General features: G+C 38.5%; 1 protein-coding gene across 15 annotated transcripts; it reads right to left on the bottom strand.

Annotated features, from left to right (window-relative positions):
• Positions 1–27,022, bottom strand: MARCHF7 (membrane associated ring-CH-type finger 7). 15 transcript variants are annotated; one of them, XM_074593944.1, is made up of 12 exons: positions 26,864–27,002; positions 21,409–21,565; positions 17,395–17,553; positions 15,091–15,262; positions 13,372–13,539; positions 9,667–10,461; positions 9,345–9,498; positions 8,912–9,081; positions 7,460–7,569; positions 5,843–5,956; positions 3,969–4,017; positions 1,220–2,165 (listed from the first exon to the last, which is right to left on the bottom strand). In XM_074593944.1, exons 2-12 carry the CDS (start codon positions 21,553–21,555, stop codon positions 2,140–2,142), a joined length of 2,064 nt encoding a protein of 687 aa, XP_074450045.1. In that variant the 5' UTR covers positions 21,556–21,565; positions 26,864–27,002; the 3' UTR covers positions 1,220–2,139. The 15 variants fall into 15 exon arrangements, 11 of the variants coding, with proteins under 11 accessions (XP_074450048.1, XP_074450041.1, XP_074450045.1 ...); XM_074593942.1 differs by lacking the exon at positions 3,969–4,017 and having other exon boundaries at positions 26,864–27,016; XM_074593938.1 differs by having other exon boundaries at positions 9,345–10,461.
• Between the last annotated feature and the right edge of the window lie 75 nt (positions 27,023–27,097).

The following is a 27,097-nucleotide window of genomic DNA, read 5'->3' as shown; positions in this document are numbered from 1 at the left end:
TTGCATGAACACGTATATGCTTTGTGTTGACACACACACGCTTGTATGGACCCACGGGGGCATGCACAGACAGATGCTCCCATGGACATAGACATCACAGCACAAGTATATGGAAAAAAAACAAACCGTGGCTGCTCCCAGCCCCTGCCGTTCTATAGCTAGGGGGGTCTGGGTTGCAAGGCAGAGCTCTCCTCAGGGGAGACAGCTGGGGCTGGCAGAAGCATTCTTCCCAATTGGTGCAGTCAGACCCTCTGCTCTTCACCGATTCCACCATGACATTCCCTCATCACTCCTTCATTTGCTCTGGAGCTCAAAGAGGCTGCAGGAAAACAAAGTGACAATTCACTTGAACTGAATTTGTACGTGGAACCGCAGCTACTTAAATTACTCACCTCCATGGAATGCTATTTGTTACAATGACAGAAAAAAAAATTTAAAGTATCCTTCAAGTCACCGATTTATTATGCAGACTCATGCTTGTAACTCTAAATATACCAAGTGCATATGAAATACTCTCTGTTTCACTGTATAAAGTTCTATTAAGCTACACCAACTAACTCAGAAAGGATTAAACATGTAACTTTTATTATAAACCTGAATTCACTTTCTTCAGAAGTGAGTCAGAAACATTTTCACCTATGCCTGGACCTTCACTTTTCAAATGAATGTCTGAAAGAGAGCTGTATTTCAACTACTTACTGGAACGATACTTCTGAGCGTTGGCACTGAATACCCAATGCCTAAGGTTACCAGAATGAGCACGGAAATGTACAATCTCCTTAGCATTCCATTTTCTTTCGAGTCTTAGAGATGATGGGCCACCTCATGTAACACTAGCGAAGTTAACTCTTAAAATTATGTGAGTTCATTTCAGCTCTTAAGGCACATCCTTCCTTCTGCACAAGTTAGTTTTACATATTGTAACAATAAACTAAACTCAAGGTATTTTAACATACTGTGCTCTTTGCAGATACATTGTTACTGCAGTATTTAAAAAAGCTAACATAAATATTTATAGCAAATACAATTCCAATACTTGTATGTCAATTTATTGTACCACCATTCATATAAAGCATTTCAATCCAAAAATGGTCAGAAACAAATATCTGCATAAGAATTTACAAATGCTATTAAAGATATACCACAGAGCATAGCTTTCTAGGTTTTCAAGTGTAAGTTCTGGTAGATATCCATGTTTAAATAAAGTGGACAATACCAGTAGAGATGCATACCTCTATCATCTTTATTTATAAAGAAGTGACAACACTAGAAAACACATTGATAACCAGTGCTTTGAACAGTGAAGGTGGGATCTAAAAAAGTCTGATTAAACTAAACAACCTTAGGTCTTTATCAAGTTGCATATCTGCCAGGAATGCTGAAATGCAAGAGTTTTTACACTTGCAATATTCCATAAAGGAACAGCCACATAATATCAAATATAATCTCCAATTTCCAAATCGGTACATAAAAAAAGCCATCAATAACGCTAAGTATTAGAAGACCACTGCAAGTTCTTATTGCTTTTTGAGTTAAATAATAATCCTCAAATAAACCAAAACCCAAACAATCTCTACAGCATCTTGCTCATCCTCCTGTTCATTCATTAACACTGGAAGCAATTGGTTATTATATGATGTGGCAACAGAGGCATTTAAAAAAAAAAAAAACAAACCCAAATAAAACCTATTTTTAAGTACATGGACATCCCCACCCTCCCTGCCCACCCTCACCCCGAAATCCACTATAACCACTTAGTGCCAGTAGAGGAGAAAACTTGATAGACAAAACCAGAAATCTGACTACAGTAAGAAGGAAACATAAAGGGATATATAGCTTCCTTAAATATTCAAAATCTGATGTCTTCCAAAACAAAGCACATCGTCCTCATTATTTAAAAAGGGAAGTTGCTTTATAGTTATCTAATCCTTGCACATGCTGAGTAGTTCTCAAGTCCGCTGAGTTCTACTGTGCAGCAGTTGATTTTGAATTCAACAATAGTTCAAAAACTACAGTAATATTCAATGCGTTTTTTACTAAGGAGAGGAAAAAAAACAAATGCATGTTGATGTTGTTCTTGCCAGTTCAGCATTTCTGCAGCAATTCGATTTCTCTTGCAGTATGAAAGCTCTACCAGCATCAGTCTTCAGAATCGTCCTCAGAAGCTGTTGGAACAACACAGTATAATCAGAAGCCTTGACAGAGGTCTGTGAAATTAGAGCACTTTAAGATGTGTAGTGGAAATAAAGGTAATTTTATAATATTAAACAGCAGATTGTAATACCTGCCCAAGCCTTGTATAATTACATGGCTTAATTTTTAAATGCATCTCATTTCTGAAAAATACAGCATTTTCAAATCAAAACTTGACATTACAAAATGCAGTGTCCTCCTGCTGTTCTTCCTCAAAATAAAAGGAAGAAAACTTAATTACGCCAGAGATTCAACTTTTATGTAGTGTTTACAGTGGCTAATTCCAACAGTAGTCAGAGGAGAATATATTCAATCCATGACAGCAGCACCCAACACAAGGGAAAGAAATGACTCACAAAATTAACAATTTGGATACTAAAATGTCTAGAAGGTTCAGCAGTCTTAACAAACAGAAAGACTCTTTAAAATTTTATATACATGTCGCTTAATGTAATTAAATCACGCCTACTTGGAAGCAGCTCCTCTCTCCACCCCCATTCTTTCAGCATATGCAAAATGAACATAAAGCCCACATAGTATGTACAGGATTTTGCTGTTGCAAGCTGAATTAAAAGACAAATACACACTTGTCAACTATGATTTAAAAAGTCAGTACACACATCTACAATATGTTTGTAAAGTATTAGCTTGTCTGTAACAGGAATTTAATCTGTCCTCTTAAGCAAACTCTGCAGTAAAGGAAGTATTTATACTCGAGTAACTTCTTCCATCTCTGAACACAGAAAGACACGTGGTCTGTCTCCTCAGTTCTCCAATTCTTAGAAGAGAAATGTAACTACAGTCGCATCAATAATAAATCTAGAAGTCAATAATCCTCGCCTACAAGTCAGATAAAGCCTGAATCAAATATAGATTACATTATTGTGTAAAATGGCCCTCATTAAGATTAATTTTTACTCCAACAATGCACACAACTTATGAATAAATTCTTAAGTCCACCTTGTTCTGCTCTGAATGAAAAAATAATATCTGCTCCTTGAACTAAAAATCTTCCACACACAGAGCATTCCTTATTGTACTCCAAATACCTCCTATGCACTGAAAATTTATACACAAACTTCGAATGTTGACAGACATTCACATTTAAAAAAAAAAGGGAAAGACAGATCAACTACACTTCTATTGCCTATTCATCATGCCCACAAATAATACTTAGATTCAGGATCCATTTACCACAAGTCAGCATATACTTTTGAATTTAAGCACACTGAAGCAGCCATTAGGTGAAAAGTAGACTAGTCCTTTGCCAAAATTGGCAACAGTTAAATTTCATTCCTGAAGTGATCAAGGAACACAAACAACCAAAAAGTGTGTGTGGACAGAAAAAAAGAAAGGGGAGAAGAGGAAATGGCAAGAGAAGCATGGTAATTTGAGTGCAGTGAAATTCAACTTTAAATGTTTCTTTTCTACTAGGACTCAGGTAAAAGGCTACAGCCTGAGAGTCACCACCAATTCCATAACCATGTACTACTAGAATTACAACAACCAAACTGTAACTAGTAAGGAATCTTGTTATCACTTGCAGAAGACACTTCTGTGGTCTGAACAACTCTATGCTGTTGGGAAATTAATCATGGAGAATTAAAACCAGTTCCCCCTTGGAATAATTCTACTGATAATGGAAAAAGCACTGCCGGGTAAAGTCAAATTTTCAATAATTAAGTCTGGTATTATGAATCTTGGCAAGGAGGACTGTACTCATTTAACTTTGAGTTGATCTAATGGGAGGGGAGGGAAAGAGGGGAAGCACCTACTTTCAATATCTTCCATATGTGCCTGAAGAGTTCTTGCAAGGTTAATAAACTAGAAACAAGGCAGAGAGAAAGTAGTTTAAAAGTTGCAAAGTTATCTGCAGAAGTTTGCAACAAGTTAGCAAAGTTTTCTTCACTTTTTCTTCACCTTTTACATCCCAAAGCTTCATCCCAGATGTCAGTTATCCTAACACATTTGCCCAACTTACAAAAATCAATACAAAATTTAATATAAATCCCCACACATTAGACTTCAAATTGCTATTGCACAGTTTTTTCAGCTTCTGCTTTATGTCAAGTGGTTCAGGTAACAATTAGTGGCATCATCTTCCTGTTCTACAGTTTGTAGAACACATCAGTTTTGAAAGTAGTACACATAAACAAGTGCCAGTTTTACTAAAACTGTTCCTAGAAATTGTAATGCAGAAAAACATAATCCGTAATGACTGCATTAGTTGGATCTATTTTATTTACTTAACCATTGAAATAGCAAAACAGAGCCCGCTGGCTAAATAAGGTTAATGAAAAACGCACTTAAGATTTTAACTGTAAATAAGAAGAGCAGGAATACCGTTAGGCAATGGTGGCAGTTTAATGTTAGAAGTACATGGTATCAAAACACAAAGCCAAAATCCCTAGGAACACAAGGTCCTTGGGCAACTTCAAAAATCTCAGCCAAGTGGGTTTTTTCAGTGACAACCTACATCACTGTTTCAGAGACAGTCCAGATCTTGAGACACACCAATTAAAATGAAACAACAATATATAACACTACAGTTTCCACAGCTCAGTTGCACACTCGGTATCAAACATGCATCAGTGCTCTCACTGGTTTAAAATGCAGTGTCACACAACTGCGTAGTGGTGCCTTTGATGAAAAAAGAAACAGTAAAAACATATTTCTGCAATACACTCAAGCTAATAAACTGTACTGGATGCTGGCTACTACTAGAATATACGTCTTTTATATTTCTACACTCATAGCAGAGAAAACTGGACAATTCATTTGTGGATTATGGAATACAAGCTCTACATTAGATATGTACAGAAAAGAGGATCACTGTTCTAATACGGTAAAAGATTAGAGCACAGTCTTGCCTCTACCCCGAAGGCCTAGTACCTGCTACCAACCATTCCAGTAAGTGTTGGAAAAGTTTAATATTGTTAATTCTTTCTATGCCATTAAAAAAAAAAAATTAGCTTTTCAGGAGGCTCTGTTGACGAAGAGCACTAGTATCAAATAAACGTATAGAATACAGGATTTCTGAATGAATCACCACGCAGAAATAACTTTCTATGATGATCTCTTACCAGTAAAATGTGTACTTACTGCATTTCTATGCCAAGCCGTTTAAGTGACAAAAATCCAGTCAAGTACAACTACTAAGAGTTTTGATTAATGCCAGAAAATCATACTATAGCTAGTCAGTTTCAGAATGTAATATTCAAGTGCATATGTGGGCACAATTCAGCAGATAAGCATTACAAGGTCTAGACCTTTGCAATACAGACTGGCATAATGAGAAAAATTAATCAAATAAGGTAGTCCAACATTTTCAACTGCATGTTTTGTACAGAAGGAGTTTTGCATAAATTCACAATAATCATGACAACATACATGCAAACCAACAAATTACCGACAACCTTGAAAAAAAAAAAAAAAAGATTTTGCAACACAGTAACTGCAATAAAGTAGTACCTTCAGTTTCAAATCAAACATGGTGTTACTGCATTGACAAGCCAAAACCATTTTAGACCTAAATTTGTTAAATAAGCATGCTTCTTGGGTATCTAGCTCCTAGGTTGCTCAAGGTAACAATCTATTTCCAAGCTCTCTGAACAAGCAACTCCTGACATAAAAATCACTGCATACTTACTCTGACACGTGTGCTGGCTTCGCTTGCAGTTCCTAGCATGTCAGAAAAGCGCTGCTCACATAAGTGTAACAACACTACAAGGTAGAGACCAGAGCTGATAAATTCATAATCAGCCTTAAAGAAGAACAAAAGAGACATTCAGAATGTCAGTGATGTGTCTGCATATACAATTCAAGAAGTAGAACAAGAATTAATTTTTACTGGAAACATTATATATTTGATCTCTAGTTCTTCCAAGAGAATTAAGGAAATGCAATACTAAAATATTTTAATTACTGAAAAGCTATTTATACTTCTGGTTCTTCCCACCCACCCCAGATCTAAGATGTTATCCTTGAAGATAAACAGAAAGAGTCCTACAAATAAAATCTTAGTCAGCATGATTAGTTCACAAAAAGGAATCTGAGAATCAGAGTATTCTGGGGAAAATAAAACCAACAAACTCTGCTGATCTCTTTTCAGTGGTTCCAACGCTTTACAGAAAGCCAAAATAAAGAGAAATATTGTAAGAACTTTATGGTGTTACAAGTACTTTGATAAATTACTTACAGAATCAACTCTTTAGGAAAAGCTTCAAAGCTCTTATTTCTACCAAACTGCAGTGACAGCAACCAACAATCAGTAGTGCTAAAACATAAGATGATGGCACTCTACAGAAAGACTTTTCACAGTCTGGCCCAAGTGGCAGGAACTAGAAAAGGGGTTACTCTAAATAGTAAGAAAATTAGAGGTTGATGTTTGGCTCCAAAACTGGTGTTACTTTGTATTTTCTTTCAACCTCTGAGGTAGGCAAATCTCATTAGTCTTTCTATATTCAGAGAATACAACCCAGAGAATAAGGAAAACCCTCTGAATAAAATTCATTAAAATAATGCCAGCTTTTTGTTATTTATTCATTTTTAAATACTACACAATTCAGTAGTTCTAAGATAATGAGAGTAACACTAATTCAAACACTGGAACAGGTTGCCCAGGTAAGTGGCTGAGTCGTCACCCCTGGAGGTATCGAAAAGATGAGCAGACGTGGTGGTGAGGGACATGGGTTAGTGGTGGTTTTAGCAGCGTCAAGTTAATGGCTAGACTCAAAGACCTTAAAGGTCGCTTCCAACCCAGACAATTCTATGATTCTAACAGGCCTTTAATTATTTTTAATTTAGGAAAGGACTTGAAGGAGCAGCAGGAAGCTGTTCGAACAGAGGTTAGCTTCTACCACTAATGAAACAAAAGTAGTCTTTAATGGTATATTTAAAACAAACTGCTTAAGTGCGTTAAAAAACAGCGAAAGGCAAACACAATTCATGGCTTAATGTGAAATTCAATCTACTCATACTAGCACTGCACCTATGTGGCAGAGACACTGGACTGCAAAGCTAGATGACAAGTCTGCAACTAAGAAAAAGCTAAGAGATGTGTTACACTTACTGAAATCTCATCTATATGAAGCACAACAGGAAGATAGAATTTGTCTAAATATTGAGGAGAGAAATCTGTTCCATGTCGACGTTACTTCATGTGCATAACAGCCATCCTGAAAAGGAGATTCATTTCTCTTCTCTAAAGAAGAGCACCCTCCCAGCACCAAACCAACACTTACCAAATTAGGCAAAATATACTAACTTGTTCATTTGCATGTGCCCTATAGAGTTCATGAATGTCAAAGTCTTCCATGTTCAGATGCAACTTCTCCTTGCACAGTTCACAAGTTGTTACTGCTTCCAAAGAAGAACCTGGTGGGGAGAGGCAGGGGAATGTCAGTGTCAAGTTGCAACAATCCATAACATAGGACACAATTATACAAGCATTACAAACTTCAACTAATTCTTGGCTTTATTTTGCAGAGCAAGGTTCAAAGAAAAGAAAGGCTCTAATACGAATGTAGTGACTATCTGCTTATGTCAGAACTTAAATGCTACCGAATGTTTATTCTTTATCCAGCTCCACATATTTTGCGTTATGTTAGTTCTGGACACCACATACCTCTGTACGGAAGTCTGGCAAAAAACTGTTGCTTGGGCTGTTTGAATTCTATAGTGTAATCCAAATTTACACAAAAATAATAATAAATATACCAGAATAGCTTAAAGTTCTTTCCAGAGTAACATTTTGCCTTAAAGTATCAGGTTTAAAACAAGCTGCTTCAGCTGCTGAGCGATATGGTTTTGCTTAGCGATATGGTTTAGTGGTGGTTTTTGCAAGCTATATGGTTAGGTTGATGGCTGTACTCGATCTGAAAGGTACCTTCCAACCTAGGCAATTCTATGATTCTATAAGCAGCAAGATGAACAAAGCAAGTTTACGATGGATTTATATCTTTTATAGTTCAATACTTCAAATTAATTTTTCCTACAGGCTTAGGCTTCTAATACATCCCTTCTCTGATACCGCATAAAAAAAAGTAAAGAGATGCAAGCACCTTCCTTTGGTGAAAAGTATTCCATGATCTTCATGCTTTCTACCAAGCCACCTATTTTTAAGTCTTAGAAATACTGCAGATAACTTAGTTATAAACTGGTCAATCAATTTGTTACAAACACATTTGTACAGTGTGCTCTTTCTGAAGTATTTCTTAAAAAAAAAAAGTATGCATTTTGAAGTAATTTTTTTTAAACCAGCAGTTGTAAATGCCTTGAAAAGGAGTTACTATCTTAAAAAAAAAAAATAAGTATTTAAGTATAGTTACAATAGAAAAACATTTTTGGATTTTCAAATTCCTATCACTCTGCTATAGTCAGCCTGGCTACAAAAGTCTTAAAACTAGAATCACGTGCATGAGGAAGGATGGGGGACAAACCCACCCAAAGTGGCAGAGTAGCTCTAAAGTTACACTTCTGCAATGATAGTTTGTCTGACACCTTAGCAGGCAAACCCAAAAATGTAATTGTCTGAATTACAGTTGTTGGAACTACTCACATGAGAAGCTGCACAGGCACACAATAAGCCTGGAAGTGCCACGCTGCTGTTTCTCTCCAACAGCTTTTCAAATAAATACCTTAATATTACTAAGAGTAAACCTCCTGATAAGCCTCCTAATGTAACTGGAGGTCTACCTTGGTCAAGAGTCTGCTTTACCTGAATTAATCTTGGACTGTAGCCATTTTTTCATGCACTCCTGGTGAACATACTGCAGACTTCCAGTGCATTTGCATGGCTCTATTAAAAGGTTGTCAGAACTTGCAGAGGACATCTGACAGATTCTGCATAAGTCACCCTCTTCATCTTCGGAATCTTCTAAAAGCAGGCTGAATAGGAAGGAATATCGACAAACGCTGTGACACGTTTCATGTAAGACTTTTTATAATGACAATTCCATTCATCAAACTGTTCTCAAACCTACAAGGATTAAAACAAGTTTCTCTAAAGACAAAAGTGAGAATGCAGGTGACAGAAGACTCAGTTGCTGTCTTCTCTGAAGAAAAGTTTCCCTCAAACATCATGGTTACAGAAGACCCTCTCCTGTTAAGTCAGGTACATTTTATTATCTCGAAAGAACATACTAATTTACCTCTCTTTAATTTTCTGGAGTCTTTCTGGATCTCTTGAAGGCGGTATTTTAGACTTGACGCTTTCTTGTCCATCAGACTGATTCCAGCCAGAGGGAATAATATCTACAGTTATCATAAGATTGTCAGATAGACTGCTTCCTAATGTTGGAGGCACTGCAAAGCGAAAGAGAGAACCAGGCAGAATTCCAGAACTTCTCCTACTGTGGGCTGAATCTGGTGGGGAGGCAGTAGCTGAAGGAATACCAGATACTGCAGGTGTTGGTGGTCTGCTAACAGAAGCCCGAGGAGGGCTATCTGATGCTTCAAGAGAGGTCTCCTCACCTGACTCTCTTCTTCTGAAGATATGTTGTGATCTAGCAGTTGTATCAGAGGTAGAGATCCTTGCGGATTCATCTCTTCCTTCTCTTCTTCTTCTGGAAAAGAGAGGTGTACATCTGTTCCTCAAAGACGATGATAACCAGGATCCCGTGCTCCTACTTTCAGAGTCTGGTCTGTAACTTTCCCCATCTGAATCAGAGTTATGATTTTGTGAAACTCCTGATAAACCCCATCTTCGTCTAAGAAAACTAAATCCCTGAGAAGTTTCAGATGCCTGAAGTCCTGGAACTTCTGGAGTTGCAGCTCCATTACTGCTTGAAAGATTAGAAGCTTGAATTCTTGGGACCACCGTTGACTCTTCAGAGCCTAATGGTCTTGTATGCAGTGAGTCTTGGCTAGACCTTCGAGAGAAAAACGTAGATGACATACTAGATGCTAAGCGAGACAGCAGCTGTCTGGTTGTGCGCCTCCCTTCGCTGTCAGCTGCAGCCTCATTCAATGACCTCTGAGAAGATAAAACCCTTTCAGAACTACTTGAGGATGGAGTTTCATCTCTAATGGCAGTAAGAGAAAATGTTGGCTGCATGTTCCTCTGGGGAGACTCCAATTCATTTCTCCTTTGTCTTGAAGAATAGTTGGATCTTGAAGAGCTCATGTTAGAGTCTCTGTTGAAAAAAGATGGCTGATGATCAGAAGGCAACTGGCGGTTCATGGATGCATTCAGCCTCAAAGTGCTTAACGAGTTCTCTTTTGGTCTTGCTCCCTCTGCATATGAAGAGGCAGGCCTGCCTTCAAGATCTGTTGCAGAAAAGCAGAGGAAAATACTATGACAGGATGCGCTCTAATTTCATTCCAAATGGATAACTCTGAAGTGTTCTAATTACTACATTCCACATGGATAACTCGGAAGTGTATATACAGAAGTTCAAGATTTCATGATACTTACTCAAAAGTGTTTCAAATTTGGCAGGTAGATTCCAGAACAATAGTTTGCTTGAATTTACTTACCATAATTTTAAAGGTAAACTAAAACCTAGACTGGTTTCATTCTGGTAAATCCATTTGGAATCTACTACCCCCAAATTCATCAGATTATCAAGCTGCAACTTTCTTTCTTATAGGCAAATATGAAAATTCTGACCATCTGTCAGAAGTTACATAAGAACAGCATCTGAACTAAAACCAGCAAACTATACCCAATACTGTTTTTCACTTAAAGGTCCATTCTGCCTATAGACTGAGGAAGATGGGTTAATAAAAATTTCAGCAATGTGGCAGACACCAGAGCACCCGAAACAAATGCACGGATAAAGCCAAGCATATTCCCCATCTATTTCAAGAAGTTACCCTTACTCTTCTCATAAGAACATCAAGAGCTGCTGTTACAAATACTACAGGCAGCATAAAATTATTGACTTTGGATAACAGAAATCGAATAGTATCTAAATTAGATGTGTATCTTAGTACAACAATGTTTTAAACCAAGAACCCAAAAATAAAAAGAATAACGTAGAAATACTGTAATTCCAGTGGTCCAGCCTGAAAGGGTTATCTAGCTATTGCTTTTATCAAAGAAATGCAAGAACTAAGTTAGTTCACATGTTCAGCTATGCAACTGGCTTGAGCACAATCGGGTTTAACCATTCTGATTAGTAATTTCATCTGCTTTCCCAATTACCTTGATTACCTGTAGTCAATTAGATAACTACCACCACATTGTTGTGTCCTCCCCTGCTTTTTAAGAGTACATTTGATCACCCAGTGCTTCCCAGTGGTCTGTGGGTGGAGGGAGGTGATTCTGCCCCTGTACTCTGCCCTGGTGAGACCCCACCTGGAGTGTTGCATCCAGCTCTGGAGTTGTGAGCACAAGAGAGATGCAGATCTGTTGTAGCAGGTCCAGAGGAGACCACAAACACGATCAGAAGGCTGGAGCCCCTCTGCTGTGAGGACAGGCTGAGAGAGTTGGGATTGTTCAGCCTGGAGAAGAGAAGGCTCCAGGGGGACCTGATTGCCGCCTTTCAGTACTTAAAGGAGGCTTATAAGAAAGACGGAGAGGGACTTTTTAACAGGGCCTGTAGCGATAGGAGAAGGGGTAATGGCTTTAAACTAAAAGAGGTTAGATTCAGACTAAATATAAGGAAGAAATTTTTTTCATTATGAGGATGGTGAAACACTGGAACAGGTTGTCCGGAGAGGTGGTAGATGCTCCATCCCTGCAAACACTCAAGCAGGACTCTGAGAAACCTGACGTAGTTGAAGATGTCCCAGCTCACGGCAGGGGGTTGGACTATATGGTCTTTAAAAGTCCCTTCCAACCCAAACCATTCTATGATTCTTATAAGCATATTTTCTGTAAATACAGTGTAAGTACCTCAACACACAGAGAAGAATTCTACTGTAGCTGAACTGTAGTTGACATTATACGAAGCAGCTGAGGAGGCTAACATCAGCTAGTCTCCTTCCTTAAATAGCTAGATCTGGGGTGCCACGGAGAAGAGGTGGAAGGACGAAGCAGCTGAAGCCCACTAAGTTCATAAGATGGGAAACTTCTTCAATATGTTAATTCCTTAACAAGCATAGGTAGATTAAGGTAGGAGGCAGAAGCTTTCTCTATGCATTGAAGCCTTCCATGTTTGTAATTTTGGTGTTGTTTTGGTTTTTTTAATGGGCTCTGCATTGCAATCACCATTTATTGTTGAAGCTGAGGTTTATGCAGCTGGCAGACTCCAACTAAAGAAACATCTGCACAGATGCCAAGCATCTGCCATATGGTTTTGACTACACAGCAGGGAACACAGCTGGGAGTTGTTTTTGCTAACACTAAACAGTGGCACTACTGCTAGAAATGCAGCATGGACAGTACAAAGCAACCACCCATCCATTTCTTGCATTAGGCTCTACCAGGTAAACTCCAACTGTCCACTTACTAAAGCTATGTAGAGCATGACGACATTAAAATATACTCCTCTGGTAAGGCAAGACTGCAAGATGAAATCTTGAACTAGTTTTTATCTTTTCTGCTTTTCTTCTATACTTGTAAAAATGGTAATTTATTTTTTTTTTTTAAAAGTCCTGCATTATAAAATACCACTGCTGCACCTGCAAAAGGTGGCAAATCAAGACTGATGACGAGCCTCCCTCAAAACAGCTCTAGAAGGCCACAACACTGTAAATGAAAAGTGAAAATGACAGTGCAGAAGTCCATACTAGTCCTAGCAGTTACCATGGAACAAACCTCTCACCTCATGTAAAGTATGAGTTTATTAATTTTTATTTTCAGTGGTCTAGCTGTTTTACCTAATAACCACTCAGGAACCCAAATGGAAAGACATAATACAACATAGGTATCTTCATGAAAACTCTTTCCTGAGTCAAATTAACATTATTTCTCTTCTCATACCTAAATACAAAGAGATCTTAAGACGAACAAGAAGAAAAGAGGTTTACTGACTATTCACACAGTTACAGTGGCAAACACCCATACCTTTTTCTTATGACTGAATGCATCTACAAGCTGGACCATTCATATATCCTTTGAGAGTTTAGCCAATGCATGGAAAGTGGCCAACCAACTTCATTTAAAAGGACACCTTAAAATTACATAGATCTTTGGGCTTTGTGTTTTGAAGAAAATATTAAAGAACATGTGAAGAAACTAACAGGCATGCAACCTATAGGTTTATAAGCTTTCAGCTGTACAATACATACATGTTGAAGATGAAAAGTCACTGTTTCTGTAGCTGTGATCCACCAGATTATTAACAGACAGATCCGTTCTTCTTTCTAACTCTCTTCGCTCTCTCACCAGCTCAGTTCCAAGGGAGCCAAGCATCACTGATGAAGATCTAGGAATCCTACTGTACCTCCAAGAGGAATCTAGAAAGAAAAAGTAAATAAATCCCCAGTTTTTGTAATCATTTACAAATCCATTAAAGCTAGTACTTATGCATGCATTCTTGTTATACTATATCAAGGGAGAGTTTAACAATACCACTAAGCTGGATCAAGTGGCCAGCTGCCAACATAAAGACAAGAGTAAGCAGCACTCTGCTGGCACTTATTTAATCTTGCAGTGAGTTAGTTCTGAAAGCTAAACCAGGAAAAAAAAGTAATAATGCTTTTGTGAAGAGTCAGACCTGTTAACACTCATACAGGACAGCAGGAAGAGAAATAGCATCTTGCTTTCTAATGGTAGCTAGTTATTAAACAGGTTTCATAATATGGCAAAACAACAGCTTGAGATTTAGTAAATGCTGCCATTCTACTGATGCTTCTTAACTGTGCCTAAAATTTATCTCCCAGAAAGACTGCTGAAGCTTAAACACAACTTTAAGAACAATGACTAATACTGTTCTTGCACATAGTGCAGAGTAAAACACTTCAGTTTAAAAAGGGATCTTATGTTTTGCTAACAGCTTCAACAACTAAATAGGGAACTCTACATACTTCAGCTGTGAACAAAACTCCTGTTCCAAAAAAAAGTGTTCCTCAATGGCTCTGAGAAATCCACCTTGATTTTGTTTTACTGCTAACTTATAAATCAAAATTTAAGCATTCACTGGTCAGCAATGGAAAGACAGCTGGTCCTACACCATAATGAGAAATATTAATGGTGGTCATTTCATTAACAGAGCAAGAATTTATTAACTTTTATCTGGATGGCTGCGTAGTTCCACAAGATATAAAAAGAACATTGATCCATACTCACAAAGGTAAACTGAATGGATCAAATAGTCTATTTCAAAACATTCTAGAAATATTTTCAATATGTTTTTGACCATTATTTCCTGACCTTTAGACTTCCATCAGCATATGGCTTAACTTACATTTACCCAAGTATCACATACTTATTTAAAGCTTTAATGAAAATGTCAGTTTTTACTGAAAGAGCTCCTAGTATAGAATGTTTATTTTTGCCTGGCCTATAGAATGAGTTTAGGCCCTGCTAAAAAAGAACACTTTCTTCCCTGACCCCTAACAACAGTGCTCTAACCACCCATCACACAGTGTTTCTTGGAACACAGAGCTAAATAAGGTAAAGATTTCCTTTCTGCTGTCCCTAGCATACGTAGGTTTACAGACACAATTTAACTCATGAAGTAACAGCAGCTGCACTCATTCTTCCCTTGAAATCTTAATCAATTGAGACATATTAATTAAGTTCAGCTTTACTGCAAATGGAATAGGTACAGGTAACAATTTTTAAATGACATGAGTACAACTGGGTTTTCAAAAGACAATGTTTACAGCATTCTCAGTACTTTGGATACTGGCATCCGTGTGAATGCACTCTTGTTAGGCATAGGTTTTTAATATTTAAGAATAAAAAACATAATATTTTAAGCAAGTCTTTTAAAACTTGGTAAAACCTGATCTTACTATTCAGGCAATTTTCACATAACTCAGCTTTAGTAATCAAACTCTCACCTGAAAAGGCAGTCAAGCCATTACTTCTCACAGACGAGGTAGATGTACAAGATAGCTTAGGTCTCTTTGAATCAGTATCTCGCTGCTGGCTAGGCAGTCTTGAATATGCTCCCTGAGTTCTCTCAGACTCACCATAACATCCAGATGTAAAATGAGAGGAAGATGATGTAGACTGAAATAACATTTTTAAAAAAAAGAGTTTCAGACACAGTATTTCAGATGTACTTACACTCAACAAAAGCGTACATAATGTAAGGCAAAAAATAGTAAAAAACAACTTTAAAATGCAAAGCCTTGTTATTTAAAAATAATGGAGGATTTATACTTGTGCTCTTGATCAGTATTCCCAGGTTTACTCAGACAGTCCTACCAACAAAAGCCAGTTTCTATTACAATCAACATTATCCTTTATAGACAGATGTAGTTTACAGGGAAAAAAGACATTCCTAACTTGTAAGATGCTATAAACATTATCAAATATAGCTTTACAGATCTCCAAGGAATCACAGTTTTGCTGTCCAGAAATGGCCCCAACCAATCAGCTTCATTATTTTATTTAATAGTTTAACTAATCGAGCTTATTTTTTACCAGCCTAAAATATACTCCGCTAAGGAGTCAGCTCTAGCTTGTAGTAAGCTGTTTAGACCAGACATATTTTGATTACATTAAGCTCAGGTGCAACTGAAACAGTTCAGAGTAAAGAATGAGTACAAAACAATTTTTGCAGTGAACAGCACTGAAATAAGAATTTTCAGAAACTAGTACTAAAAAGAAAAAAATAGGAGAATCTATAAAGCCATTAGTCTGGTTACTTGCAGGCAAGGTATTCATCTTCTATTTGAATTTTTTTTTTTTTTTATATAAAAAACTTGAGATCAATCGAAAAGCTCAACTGAGCTGTCTGTCCTCCCAGAAAGTATCTACAACCAAGATCCTTTAAGGATCAACCAAATCAGAGCAGATATTATAGTTGTGTTTTATTTTGTTATGTTTTTTACTAAGCTTATGCCACTACTTTTTACTCTTTAAAACTAAGTATCTAAGTATTTCTCTTATCCCATCAGGAAAGACAGATGGGGGGACACAGAAACTAATATTACAAACCAAGTACAAAGCCAGGTTAATTTCCCTCGTGAATCATCTGTTTAATATATAACTTATCTTCTAATCATTTGTTATAAGTGTAAGTTTCAGGGTGTCTTCAGCAATGTTCACTTGCATTAGAACTTAAGAGAAAATTTATCCTTAATGGGAAAAAAAATGTATCATTTTGAAAACTCTACAGCACCATCTTAACTAGAGATTAGGCCACTTAAAGCCACCGTTTGCATTTCGACTTTATGTAGAGACACCTATCATAACTTCCCCTGAAGGCCAACTCTCCACACTAGTTCCTCTCTCCCCCAACTTATCTCAAAGCTCTTCATCTTTAAGTCACAGTAAGAAAACAAACACCTAACACCTATTTAAGGTGCAAGCATTCTCAAGTACCCAAACATCTTTCAGTTTGAAAGCGATCAGAATTTTCACTTGTTTACTTCCCTACAAGGTCTTCCCGCCAAACACCTTCACAGTTTTGTGCTCTTCCCATCTTAATATTTCTACTGCAATTGAAAGTGTTTTGTTGTCACTCTAGAGTGCATAAGCATGCCAAAGAAGCAAACTACTTTATTTTTGGAGTTAGGAAGGCACATTCTGGAGCCCAGTTCAGACAAGCTGTGAAGGCCTGAGCCTTGGATCTCAGTCAGGTGACAGTTCAGCCTCCATTTTCTTTCACAGAGTGCTGTAAGCAGCATGTAAGTAAGCACAGGATATGAACTGCTCCTCCACAACTAAGTTTTCTGAAGTAGGTCTCCAAAACCATAAACTTTGTGTTAACTCACAAAGCTGGTACCATCCAAAAAACAAACTCCCTAGATATACCTGATGGAACAAGCTGAGTATAAACAATGTTAATTTTGCCATCTGTAGGACTACAACATGTATGAGATTGTAATGACCCCCTCCTTTTTTCTTTTTAAATGGATACCTGCAGAACCACTCTCACTTCAGATTTATTTCTTAACTATTAGTAGAACTAATAAACATTACGATTATTATTTTCATCCTCTGAATAATCTCTTACCATCGCTATCTTCTATACACTCCCTCCATCTTGACTTAGTAACATCTACGTATCTAGAAACATTACAGTGAGCCCCTCCTAGCAGGTTTTCAGATTGAGAAGGTAAAACCCCCTTTGGTTGTTGGTTTTTATTGTTTGTGGTTTTTTGTTTTAAGTATTACACATTAAGAATTCTCACCAATCTGCTTCTGTTTCCCAAAAATCTTCCAGAATGTGGATGATCAAGCATCCCTGAGTAGCGAGTTGGAGAGGACGTTGTAAGCTTCCAAGGAGTTTCATGTGTGTCTCTTTCTCCAATTCCCCAGTCTCTACTGGAGCTATTCAATACACTGGATTCCTGAAGAACAACATGCCTATCATATGCATCTCGTAACTCAAAACAGACTTCATATCTGATCTCAATATTAAAAATACAGGAAAGTGGAAGTACTAACAAACCTGTAACCTTTCATGAGAAACCTTAAGTGATAACCAAGAAGAAACGAAACAGGCTTCAGAGAGGACCACTGGCAAAAGGAAAGTTGTGTTTTTAATTACTTTCTAGCAATTATGAGCTCCTTTATCTGTCCTCTCATTTAACTGTGGACAATAAATAGTCTAAGTGTAAGGTTTTTGAGGCATTACCCCAACTTAGATACTCCAGCAACAGGGCAGAATTAAGGACCTCACTTTCAAGTGTTAAGTAAAAATCACACATATATACAAAAACAGTCTCCATGACAGCAAAAGTGGCTTTTTGGCCACTAAAGCAAGCCATCTGTCTTGTCCTGGTCATCAGTTAACACAGGATGAAGTGGGTGCAAAGAGGGGGGAAAAAGAAGAAAAATCGTGTTTTAAGCCTACTAACAGATAATTATTTTTACATAAAGAGTATGATCTGTCCTAGCAAAATAGATGGGACAACAAATGTAAACTATGTCATCAATAGCTGCTATTCCTTAAAAAAAAAAAAAATATACATACATAAATACACACCACACTATTGCAAATTACACAGTATCTTTTCAGAGTCTTAAACACTTCCCTTTTACCACTGCCTAAGTTTTTTATTTCTCTGCAGTCTATTCCAATAAACCATCATTGTGCTATTGGTAAGGAAGGCTTGCAAATTAATTTTGAATTCCAACTACATTTCATGCAAGCAGCAAAAATATATTTCCATTTTACACTACAAAATTGAAACTTCTGTGTCTCTAAGTTTCTTATAAATCGCTAACATTGAAGACCCCCACAAAACAGTAAACAGCACTGGGTACAAAACCACTTTGGGCTTAAGAAATAAGGTAAATAGTTTTACTATAGTTTCAGACACAGCGCAAAAATACTGAATCCACAGTCTGATATGCATAACAAACTACAACTGTTTGGCAAAAGTGTCTTGCAAATAAACATTGTTTGCTGCATTACCTCAAAACAAAGCACTCAAATTATTTGAAGTCTGATGTCTGCAGGGCAATGACTGTAACTGTTCTTTTTGTGTTTTCTCTTCCAAGATACTCAGGACCTCTGATCTTTACCTTGGCTACACAGGCAAGTTTCTAATAACGAGACTGGGAACCATTTAACATAGAAATCTGTCTACCTTTAACAGAACCTAAAGGATGAGGTTCTACACTACCAGTTTCACTGAATTTCAATGAATAGATGGCAATTAAGGAAAATCATTGCAACTTAATTTGCTCCACAGAGCAAAATTAATAGAAATAACAGAAATCAAACCATTTATTATAGTTATGCAGAGTTTGTAAGTGATTTAATTTATCCAGCCTCTTTCTATGAACTATTAATACTAAAACCACAGTAGTTTCTGTCACTGTTTCTTAAGAGTGGTAGTATTAGGATTTAAAAAGCTGAATAAATATTCATGCTCATCACATGCACAAAATTAAACCTGAAAATAAAAGTATCAGCCAGTAAGCCTTCTCGTATTTCAAAGTCTCAGTAGGATTCATCAGGTTTCTAAATTATTTCATATACAGATAATCTGCCTATGGGCACAAGACTACACAACTTTAAGATAAAAGTAAAGCTCTCTTAAAACGCTCTTAATATGAGACATACCTGCAGAGTTAACCGGTCTTGAAATACTTGCCTTTCCTTTTTCTACAGCTGTTAGATTCTGAAGATCTGAGAATTTAATCTTATTTCAAATGTCTGGATCACCAGAGTAAAGACCTTAATCCAAGAACAACACACTCACACTGGTGCAGCACTGAAAGCCAGTTCATGAAACTACACCATCTACCAATCTAATGCCGACGCAGCTTTTGGTAGCTGTGGCACCTCTGCACTGCGCTCATTTCTTTGAAAGATGTCCCATGGCCAATACAGAAACAAAAAAAAGCAACATATTGGCTATCAAAAAAGTGGCTTTAAGAGAAAGTAGACGATCAGGCATGATGTCAGGAAAATGCAATTAAATTGCTATATCCGAAACTAAAAAAAAAAAAAAAAAACACAAACAAAAAAAAACACCACACACCTCAGTTTTCTTTCTTCCTTAAATTCAGCTTAAGAATATTTCACATTCTTCGTCAGAACTTAACAATTAAAGCATTAGAAAAGGTATTCTATTTTTGGTGTCCATTTTCAGTAGGAGAGAAACACGATTGGAAAAACATTCAAAACGCTTTTATACATTACGCTTGACCCTATCACTCAATTTAAGAAGGTTTCAGACCACCTTCTACGAATTGGAGTGGAAAGAAGGGATACGACATAATCTTCTGTACAATCATTTTCCCCCATTTTAACTGGAGAACGTTACAAAGATCATTCCTCAGATTAGAAGCATTTTGCTCAACAGGAAATAGTCCAAAGATAATACACAGTGCAGTGAACACACTGCAGTTCATGTAATAAATGAAATAATGTAAAGTACACGAAATTGTAACACAAGAAAGTTGTAACAGCTGTAACACAGCTAACGTCACAGCACCAGTTCAGCTCAAGACTCATCTTCTGATCAACAGCTTTCAGCACAATATGTAGACTGTGTGGGTCCATAAATCCCTACAAAAGAGTAAGTATCTGATTTGGTTTTGCTAAGCAGCCAGCCAGTGAAAAATGTATAGGAATCCAAAAACCAAAAATGACTGAAGACTACCCTCTCTAGAAGTAGTATAGACACTCTCCTATAGCCTATATACTAACGAAGGCATGCATGTTAGATGTGGCAAAATAGAATGCATATACATGTAACTCTGCTAAAAATAATTAATGCTCTATTACTTGTAAGACTGTTTATGGAAAAGGCATTATATAACACAATGCCCCAGGTAGCTTGTCAGCAGGGAGCAAACTCATAACCATTTTTATCAAAAAATATGCACATTTAATCACGGAGTTGTTTCTGCAGTTTAAAAGACCAAGATGGGCTTAGATTTCTGGGCCCAAAATTAAAGTGAGAACTGCTGACAGGAGCAGAAACAAAACAAGAGAATTGAACCAAACAGACACATCTTGTTTCCAAGTACCGAAAATAATTTCTGAAATAGTTTAATCTCTACCTCCCGTAATACTCTTTCAAAGTGAAAGTACCTGCAGGATACCACTTCCTACCCTTGAGCATGGCTCTGCCCCCCCTCACAAAAGCAATCTGGTTAGTGTAACACCTTGCACGTGAAACACCACACACCTTTACCCCGTTGCATCTATTGCATGCAAAGCATGCCTGGATTAACACACTGACAGGACAGTATGATGTAAGCCTAAAGGTCCTACTCTTACCTCCACAAAATGCAAAGAAAGTAGGCCCTGCAGAGCAACTCTTAGAACGGCAACATATTTCTGTACTTTCTGCATCATCCACACATGAAGTGTAAACCCCTATACACACCAAAATTCAAACAAAATCCTCACCTCCCCTCAACAGAAAACCCCACTGACCCAGGTTTAAGACTGCCGTGACTAGTGCCAAAACAGATCCGTAGTATCAGGATGCCCTTCGCTCATCTAACAGCTGATTTTTAAAGGTGCAGCTACAAACAAAAGCAGGTAAAGATGGCAAACCTAGAACTACCAGTTGATACTGCAGAATACTGTCACTGGTCTGGTTATTAAATCCTTGCATTTTAGAATTAATCTTGGGGTTTGATCACAGATGCAAGGCCCTGGGTGGGACTTCTCCTCGTATTTCCCTTTTGTCCGGGTTTTAAGATTATACTTTACAGAAAGAGACAAAACACATTACCTGGTATCCAGATTCTAATCTCCGTGAAGATTCTCTTGCACTATATGCACCAGCTAAACTGTTTCCAGTCAATGTGCTAGATCCTAGTGAAGAGCTGGAGGCCTGAACAGATATCCTTCGAGGAATTCTTGAGGGTTTTGACTCCATTCTTTCTATCCTGTATAAGGACACACTGATTATCTTCTCTTTTAGAAGCGAAACATGCACAAGTCATTCTAAGTGTATCATAAATACAACTCACTCATACAAAATTTACACAGCACCTTTGGTCTGACTGTGCATCAGTAAGATGGGGAACAGAGTTCTTACCCTAGTTTTTGTAACCTCTTCTTTACATCTCGTCCTATTCCACATTACAGAACTAGAAACATGGCCCCTTTTGCTATTCTTATTATTATATTACAATAAATTCTTGCTATTATAGTCCAAGTGGGACTCCGTAGCAGCACTAGTATTAACACAAGACGAGCCAGGAGTCAGGGAAAGAGTCCTCCTATTTCTTACATTAATATATTACCTTGTTGTTAATGAACTGCATGTCAACACTTGCAGAAACTACACTCAGACTTATTCTTCAGAGTCAAAACTATGAAAATTCACCCTCTTGTAAAAAAATACCCCACGTTTGCAGTCTACCTGCCTCAAAGAAATATTAACTTCTCCAAAGACAATTCCCATGAAAATTAATGTATACAAGAGAGCACATGCTGTTTCACAGGTGTATATATATATAAATTTACTTTTCAGTCACTGAGTGTTTATTTGCTCTTTTTGTATTTCCAGGCATTTCAAAAGAAATGCTTGTGACTTTTCTGCACGAAAAGCGATCCTGTAGTCATTTCTGTCCTTCAGAGGATATCTTGACTTAACGTTGCTCAAGAACTCCACACGCATAGCTGACTAGCTTGCTAACATTCCCAGATTCTTCCTCCTCAGGATGATACAGTCAGAATCAGACCACAAAAGGTAGCTCTTAAATCAAAAATTTTAAGAGAACTGCAGTATCCTCAGTGGTGTGGTGTGGGAAGAGTAGCACGGTAACTAAAAACTCTAAAACGGATGGCCGAGAACTCCATTGGTACAAGGTGATTTGCAGAAGTGGCACAATCTTTTTTATTTTAACCGCTTTCAATTCTGGCCTAACCTTCTGAGAATGGGAATAAGCTGCATCAGAAAAAACAAAAAGATAATTATAAATCAGTACAGCACATTTTTTTTTTTCGACACAACAGCCATACTCATCAGTAACACTGTCTGTGAAAAGCTGCTGCATCGGTCTTGAGGTACCTTACATCTGGCTGCAGTCTCAAGTTGAGTTCACATACTCAAGGCTTTTGTTTTAGCTGAAAGTCATGCTGCATCACACATTGTACCTGGTAAAAGATAGTTTGTAAACAACTCCACTGGCCTCACAGTTGGACAGCTGAGGTTAATTTCCTTCATGGATGGTTTTTTATCCACTGCTCTGGTGCATATTCAGTTGCTAGCTTTACAATACAGGTTACAACATAAAATAGCCTAAATGCTTAATCTTGCAAGTAGGACTGGGTTTTTATACCAGGTCAGGAATCTGAATTTCTCATTTGCCTAATTTTGGATTAGGAATCTGAAATCACAAATTTGTTAAGTTTCCAACATCACATTTAAATCCCTAAGTAAATATTGAGCAATCCTATGCAATTCTCAGAGTTGTAAGTACATAGATAAGAACGCTCCAAGCAACGTTTCAAAGTACAGAAGAACACTGTCAATCGTGGTAGTTTAAAAAAAATTCAATAAGGTCAAAGCTAACAATCTAAGCTACACCACTTCAAGCAGATCGTTTGTGTAATAAAATGTAACAATCATATTTCTTCATATTTGTAACATTAGATAGACACTGTAATGATGGTTAATTTAAGCTTGAGAATAATCCGCCACAATGTGCACTGCAAGTCTAGTACTTGTCTGAAGCTGCACTGAGTGTGAAAAAGTGACTATTCAAGTTGCAAACTGTGAAGCTAAACTACTGTCACAATAATATAGACTAGGGTCTGTACTGGACAGGACAGCTGTAGGTCTTGATGAGATCTGACACACAAAGCATTGTTTATCTACATTTTACCTTGCTACAAACTATAAGGGACAGACACACAGAATAATGGATCCCATCCTGCACTATTAAGTACTTGACAAAGAGCGCCAGCATTATCGCTTTCGTTATGGATCATTCTGTTTCTGGATCACTTTGCTTCAGATAGGTGTGGAACCAGATTAATTCAATAATGTAGGTAAAAGTCAGAGACAGACATATGTAGAATACACAAGGATTCTAGAAGAAGGGATGGAAGCTACTACCAGTAGAAAGCAACACGCATATGACAGGGGGAAGAGACAGAAGTGTAAGAAGTTATAAGAACTTCAAGACTAAATTAGAGATCCTCTACGACTAATAAAATTGCTTATGCACTATCCACAGAACAGACAAAATAGCAACATTCAGATAGGAAAGGACAGGGTGGAAGACTGTCGGCACCAGAGCCAGCTATCTCTAGAAGCTGAAACAGAGTCTAAGATTAGCAAATTGCTTCTACAAAAATACGTGAAAAGGCACAAGACTAATTTTCTCCTCCAGTGGTAACCCCAAGAGGACAATGTTATCAATCAGGTTAATCTTGTAAATTAGCACAGGTTGTGATTTCAATCTGACTATGTCCACATGATACTATCTATATTTTTTTTTGTCTGAGTAAAGAAACCTTGCAGAAACTATACTCAAAAAATGCGTTAAAACAAGATAAAGGCAGTATGTTAGAAAATGCAAAATTTAGTATGTCAGTTTATGCGCCCCCATTATGATTACTTTAATACAACCGTACATTTTCTCTGCAGTCCTGGCCTCAGCCAGCAAACGAGAAGGATCTGCTATAAAAATGAATCAGAGTTGTGTAAGAACAGGCATTTGACAAGAGGAGCTCTGCCTTGTTTAAATGCAGAGGTGGAAAGGTTCTGGGAAAAAAGGCTTTCTGGTCTAGGCAAAGAACTTCTCCTTGAGGAAACCAGATTTTATCTTTGCCTTTCAACAGAGGTTCAGCAACATGAAGCATGTAATTTAGATTAATCATTTTTTAAAAACCACTATACAAGAGCTATTCAATTTCTGGGCATCCATCATAAAATTTACTTGGAATCCAACTGGCAGAAAGCATGAAAGCATCTGTTTGCAACTGATGTCAACAGAGCTATCACCTGAATGTATTAGTAGATAAAACTAGATATTAGGTATCTCAACTTTGGTAAGTTCGGATAGCTTGAGATAGTGAAGAAATCTTCTGGTTTCTTTGGTGTTTTTTTTCTTTTTGTCCAGAGTTCTTTGAAAACCATTTTAAGTGCTGAACCTTGGAGTTTTGAGAAGCAGCCATCTTCATAGTTGGCTTGAATACGCACCATACACATATAAGGTTTACGCTGATCATAGTACCACAATGAGGTGGTCAAGGTGAACGTGCTAAGCTATCACAGAACACAGGACAGAGCGAAACAGTGGTCTCACAATAAAAAAAAAAAATCATTAAGGCAACAACAATATTTGTCTGTGAGGGGAATATCGAGTTTTTATAGGATATTTCAGAATGAGAATGGTTCCCTTTTACAGTACCAGTGTCTTCAGGGTTTTTTCAATGAGCACAAAGACACTCAAATTAAAACCTCGAACATTTTGTTTACCGACACAGGAATTCAACAAATCCCAAGTGGTAATTAACATGCTGTAATGATTTCTATAATGACAAAGTAGTCACCTCAATTTACGCTGAAGGTAACGAGGCCAAAAAATACTTAAAATGACCTCACTGAGGAACAAATTAAAAAAAAAAAAAGTCTAACTGATTTAAAGGCCTGTTGTTGCCAAAAAGGAAAGGAACACCTTACTCAGACACGACACCTGCAATGTCCTTCATTGAGCAACCTCAAAACACTATCCTAGCAAAACAGACTTCTCGCTTCTCCATCTTTTTGACACTACTCATGCTGGTATCCAACAACAGAGAAATGAGAAAGGAAACAGCAGGGTGAGAAGGACTCTTCTCATCAAAGCAACATATTTCGTCAGTTCATGCCATGTTATGCAATTTAGCAACCAAAACCTCACAGAAAAATCTGGAAAAAACTCGTGTCTCCTGGAATAAGGGATACATGTGATGCCTCTCAAGATTTGGTAAGAAAACAAGTTCTAAAAAATCAAACTTTAAAGTTGTACCTGGGAAACAGTTGGCCAACTTGTAACAGGAGGTGGAGCTGAACAGCCTATTTTGAGTGTACAGCTCAGATGTCCTGCCCTTCTTGATCTGTCATCCCTCCAACTACATTATAAAAGATCAACTAGACCTAACATAGCCGTGGATATAGATAACAAAAGATAAAAAGATCCAAGCGGTCTTTGCAGAAAAGCAGTATAATCTCAGAAAGTAAAAATAACACAAACAGAAAATATTTCAAATAAAAACCTCTCACTCCTCCTCTTTTCTGCCCTGATGTCCCTCTACCGAGAAGCGAGGGAGCAATCTGAGGTAGTCACGTCTACCAGTCAGAGGAGCCTTTAACAGCTTCCATGCTTTCTACTAACAGCTAAAGCATTCTTCTGCCCTCGATCAAAGAGAAGTACATGCTTCACCCTCAGCTCCTAAATTCAAGTTTTGTACCTTGGAACTATGCAGTAACGCTTCTACCTGAGACTTGAGCTTTTAAATCTAGAGGGTTTTTTTTACGGTTTGATACACAGCTGTTCTCCCGAGCGACCTGCGATCACGTGTCTTCCTCAGTGTTTACTCACAGTCATGTTTTTATGACAAACAAGATGGAGTTCAGGGACAATTTTCTCAGTCTGCGCAATTCTTTGCTCGGGGTATTTTCTCAACCTTCAATCAAGAGAGACTGACAAAAAACCTCGGCGGCCTCTCAGGAGGCCCACGAACAAGGAAAACGTTTACAAATGCCGGCCGCCTGCCTACGCTGCACCAGCCGATGCCACGGCGCCGGGCTGACCCCCAGACCGGAACCAGCAGGCTCTGGACGGCGGGTGCTCGGCAGAGCCACTCAGGATAGCACCATACCCTCCTCCCCAGGCTCGGCGAGCAAGGCTTCGGCCAGCCAGGGGCTCAGGGCCGCGCCCGCGATACAGGCCAAGGCCAAACCGGGGCTCTTGCCAGGCCGAGGGGCAGCGCCGGCCTCTGCCCCGGCCCGCCGGGCAGCGCCTCCTCAAAGGGAGGGAAGGCAGGCACGGGCGGCTGCGGGTGTCACACTGCTCCGCTGCCCGTGGAGGCGAGCGGCCGTCAGAGGTGCTCGGCAGAAGGAAGGGCGGAGGGGCCGACCGCCAGCCCCGAGACAAAATGGTTCCCCCGGGCCCCGCACACAGGCGCGGGCTGGGACGTGCGGGGACACCTTTCTCTCCTCGACACCGTACGCGGCCCGTACTCACCCTCACGACGCAAGCATTTAGCAGTTGAGCAGCCACCGGAGGGGCCAAGTCGGGCCGTGCCCAGAAGCTGCCGCACCGGGCCCGCCGCCGCTCCCTGCAACACAATGGCGACGGCGCGGAGCCCGCACGGCTGTCAATCACCGCCCGCGCCCCGCCCATGCCCAGCTCTCGCGAGACTCGTGGGGGAGCGGGGCGGCGGGGCTGGGCGGGGCGGGCCCGGCCCGACCCGAGGGG

The sequence above is a fragment of the Larus michahellis genome, chromosome 7, assembly GCF_964199755.1.
Source record: "Larus michahellis chromosome 7, bLarMic1.1, whole genome shotgun sequence".
Classification (NCBI taxonomy): Eukaryota; Metazoa; Chordata; class Aves; order Charadriiformes; family Laridae; genus Larus; species Larus michahellis.
This window is presented reverse-complemented; position numbering and strand designations above follow the sequence as displayed.

Bases quoted from the DNA above. Each gene is read 5' to 3' on its own strand.
- MARCHF7 (XM_074593936.1), bottom strand. From the start codon at position 27,022: ATGGGCGGGGCGCGGGCGGTGATTGACAGCCGTGCGGGCTCCGCGCCG. The intron at 13,540-15,090 runs GTGAGAGTTTGA...TTTTCTTTCTAG, and splicing joins TGGCTTGACTGCCTTTTCAG to ATTCCTCTTGGAGGTACAGT. The intron at 5,957-7,459 runs GTTAGTATATTT...TTCTTCTTTAAG, and splicing joins GGGCACATGCAAATGAACAA to GCTGATTATGAATTTATCAG.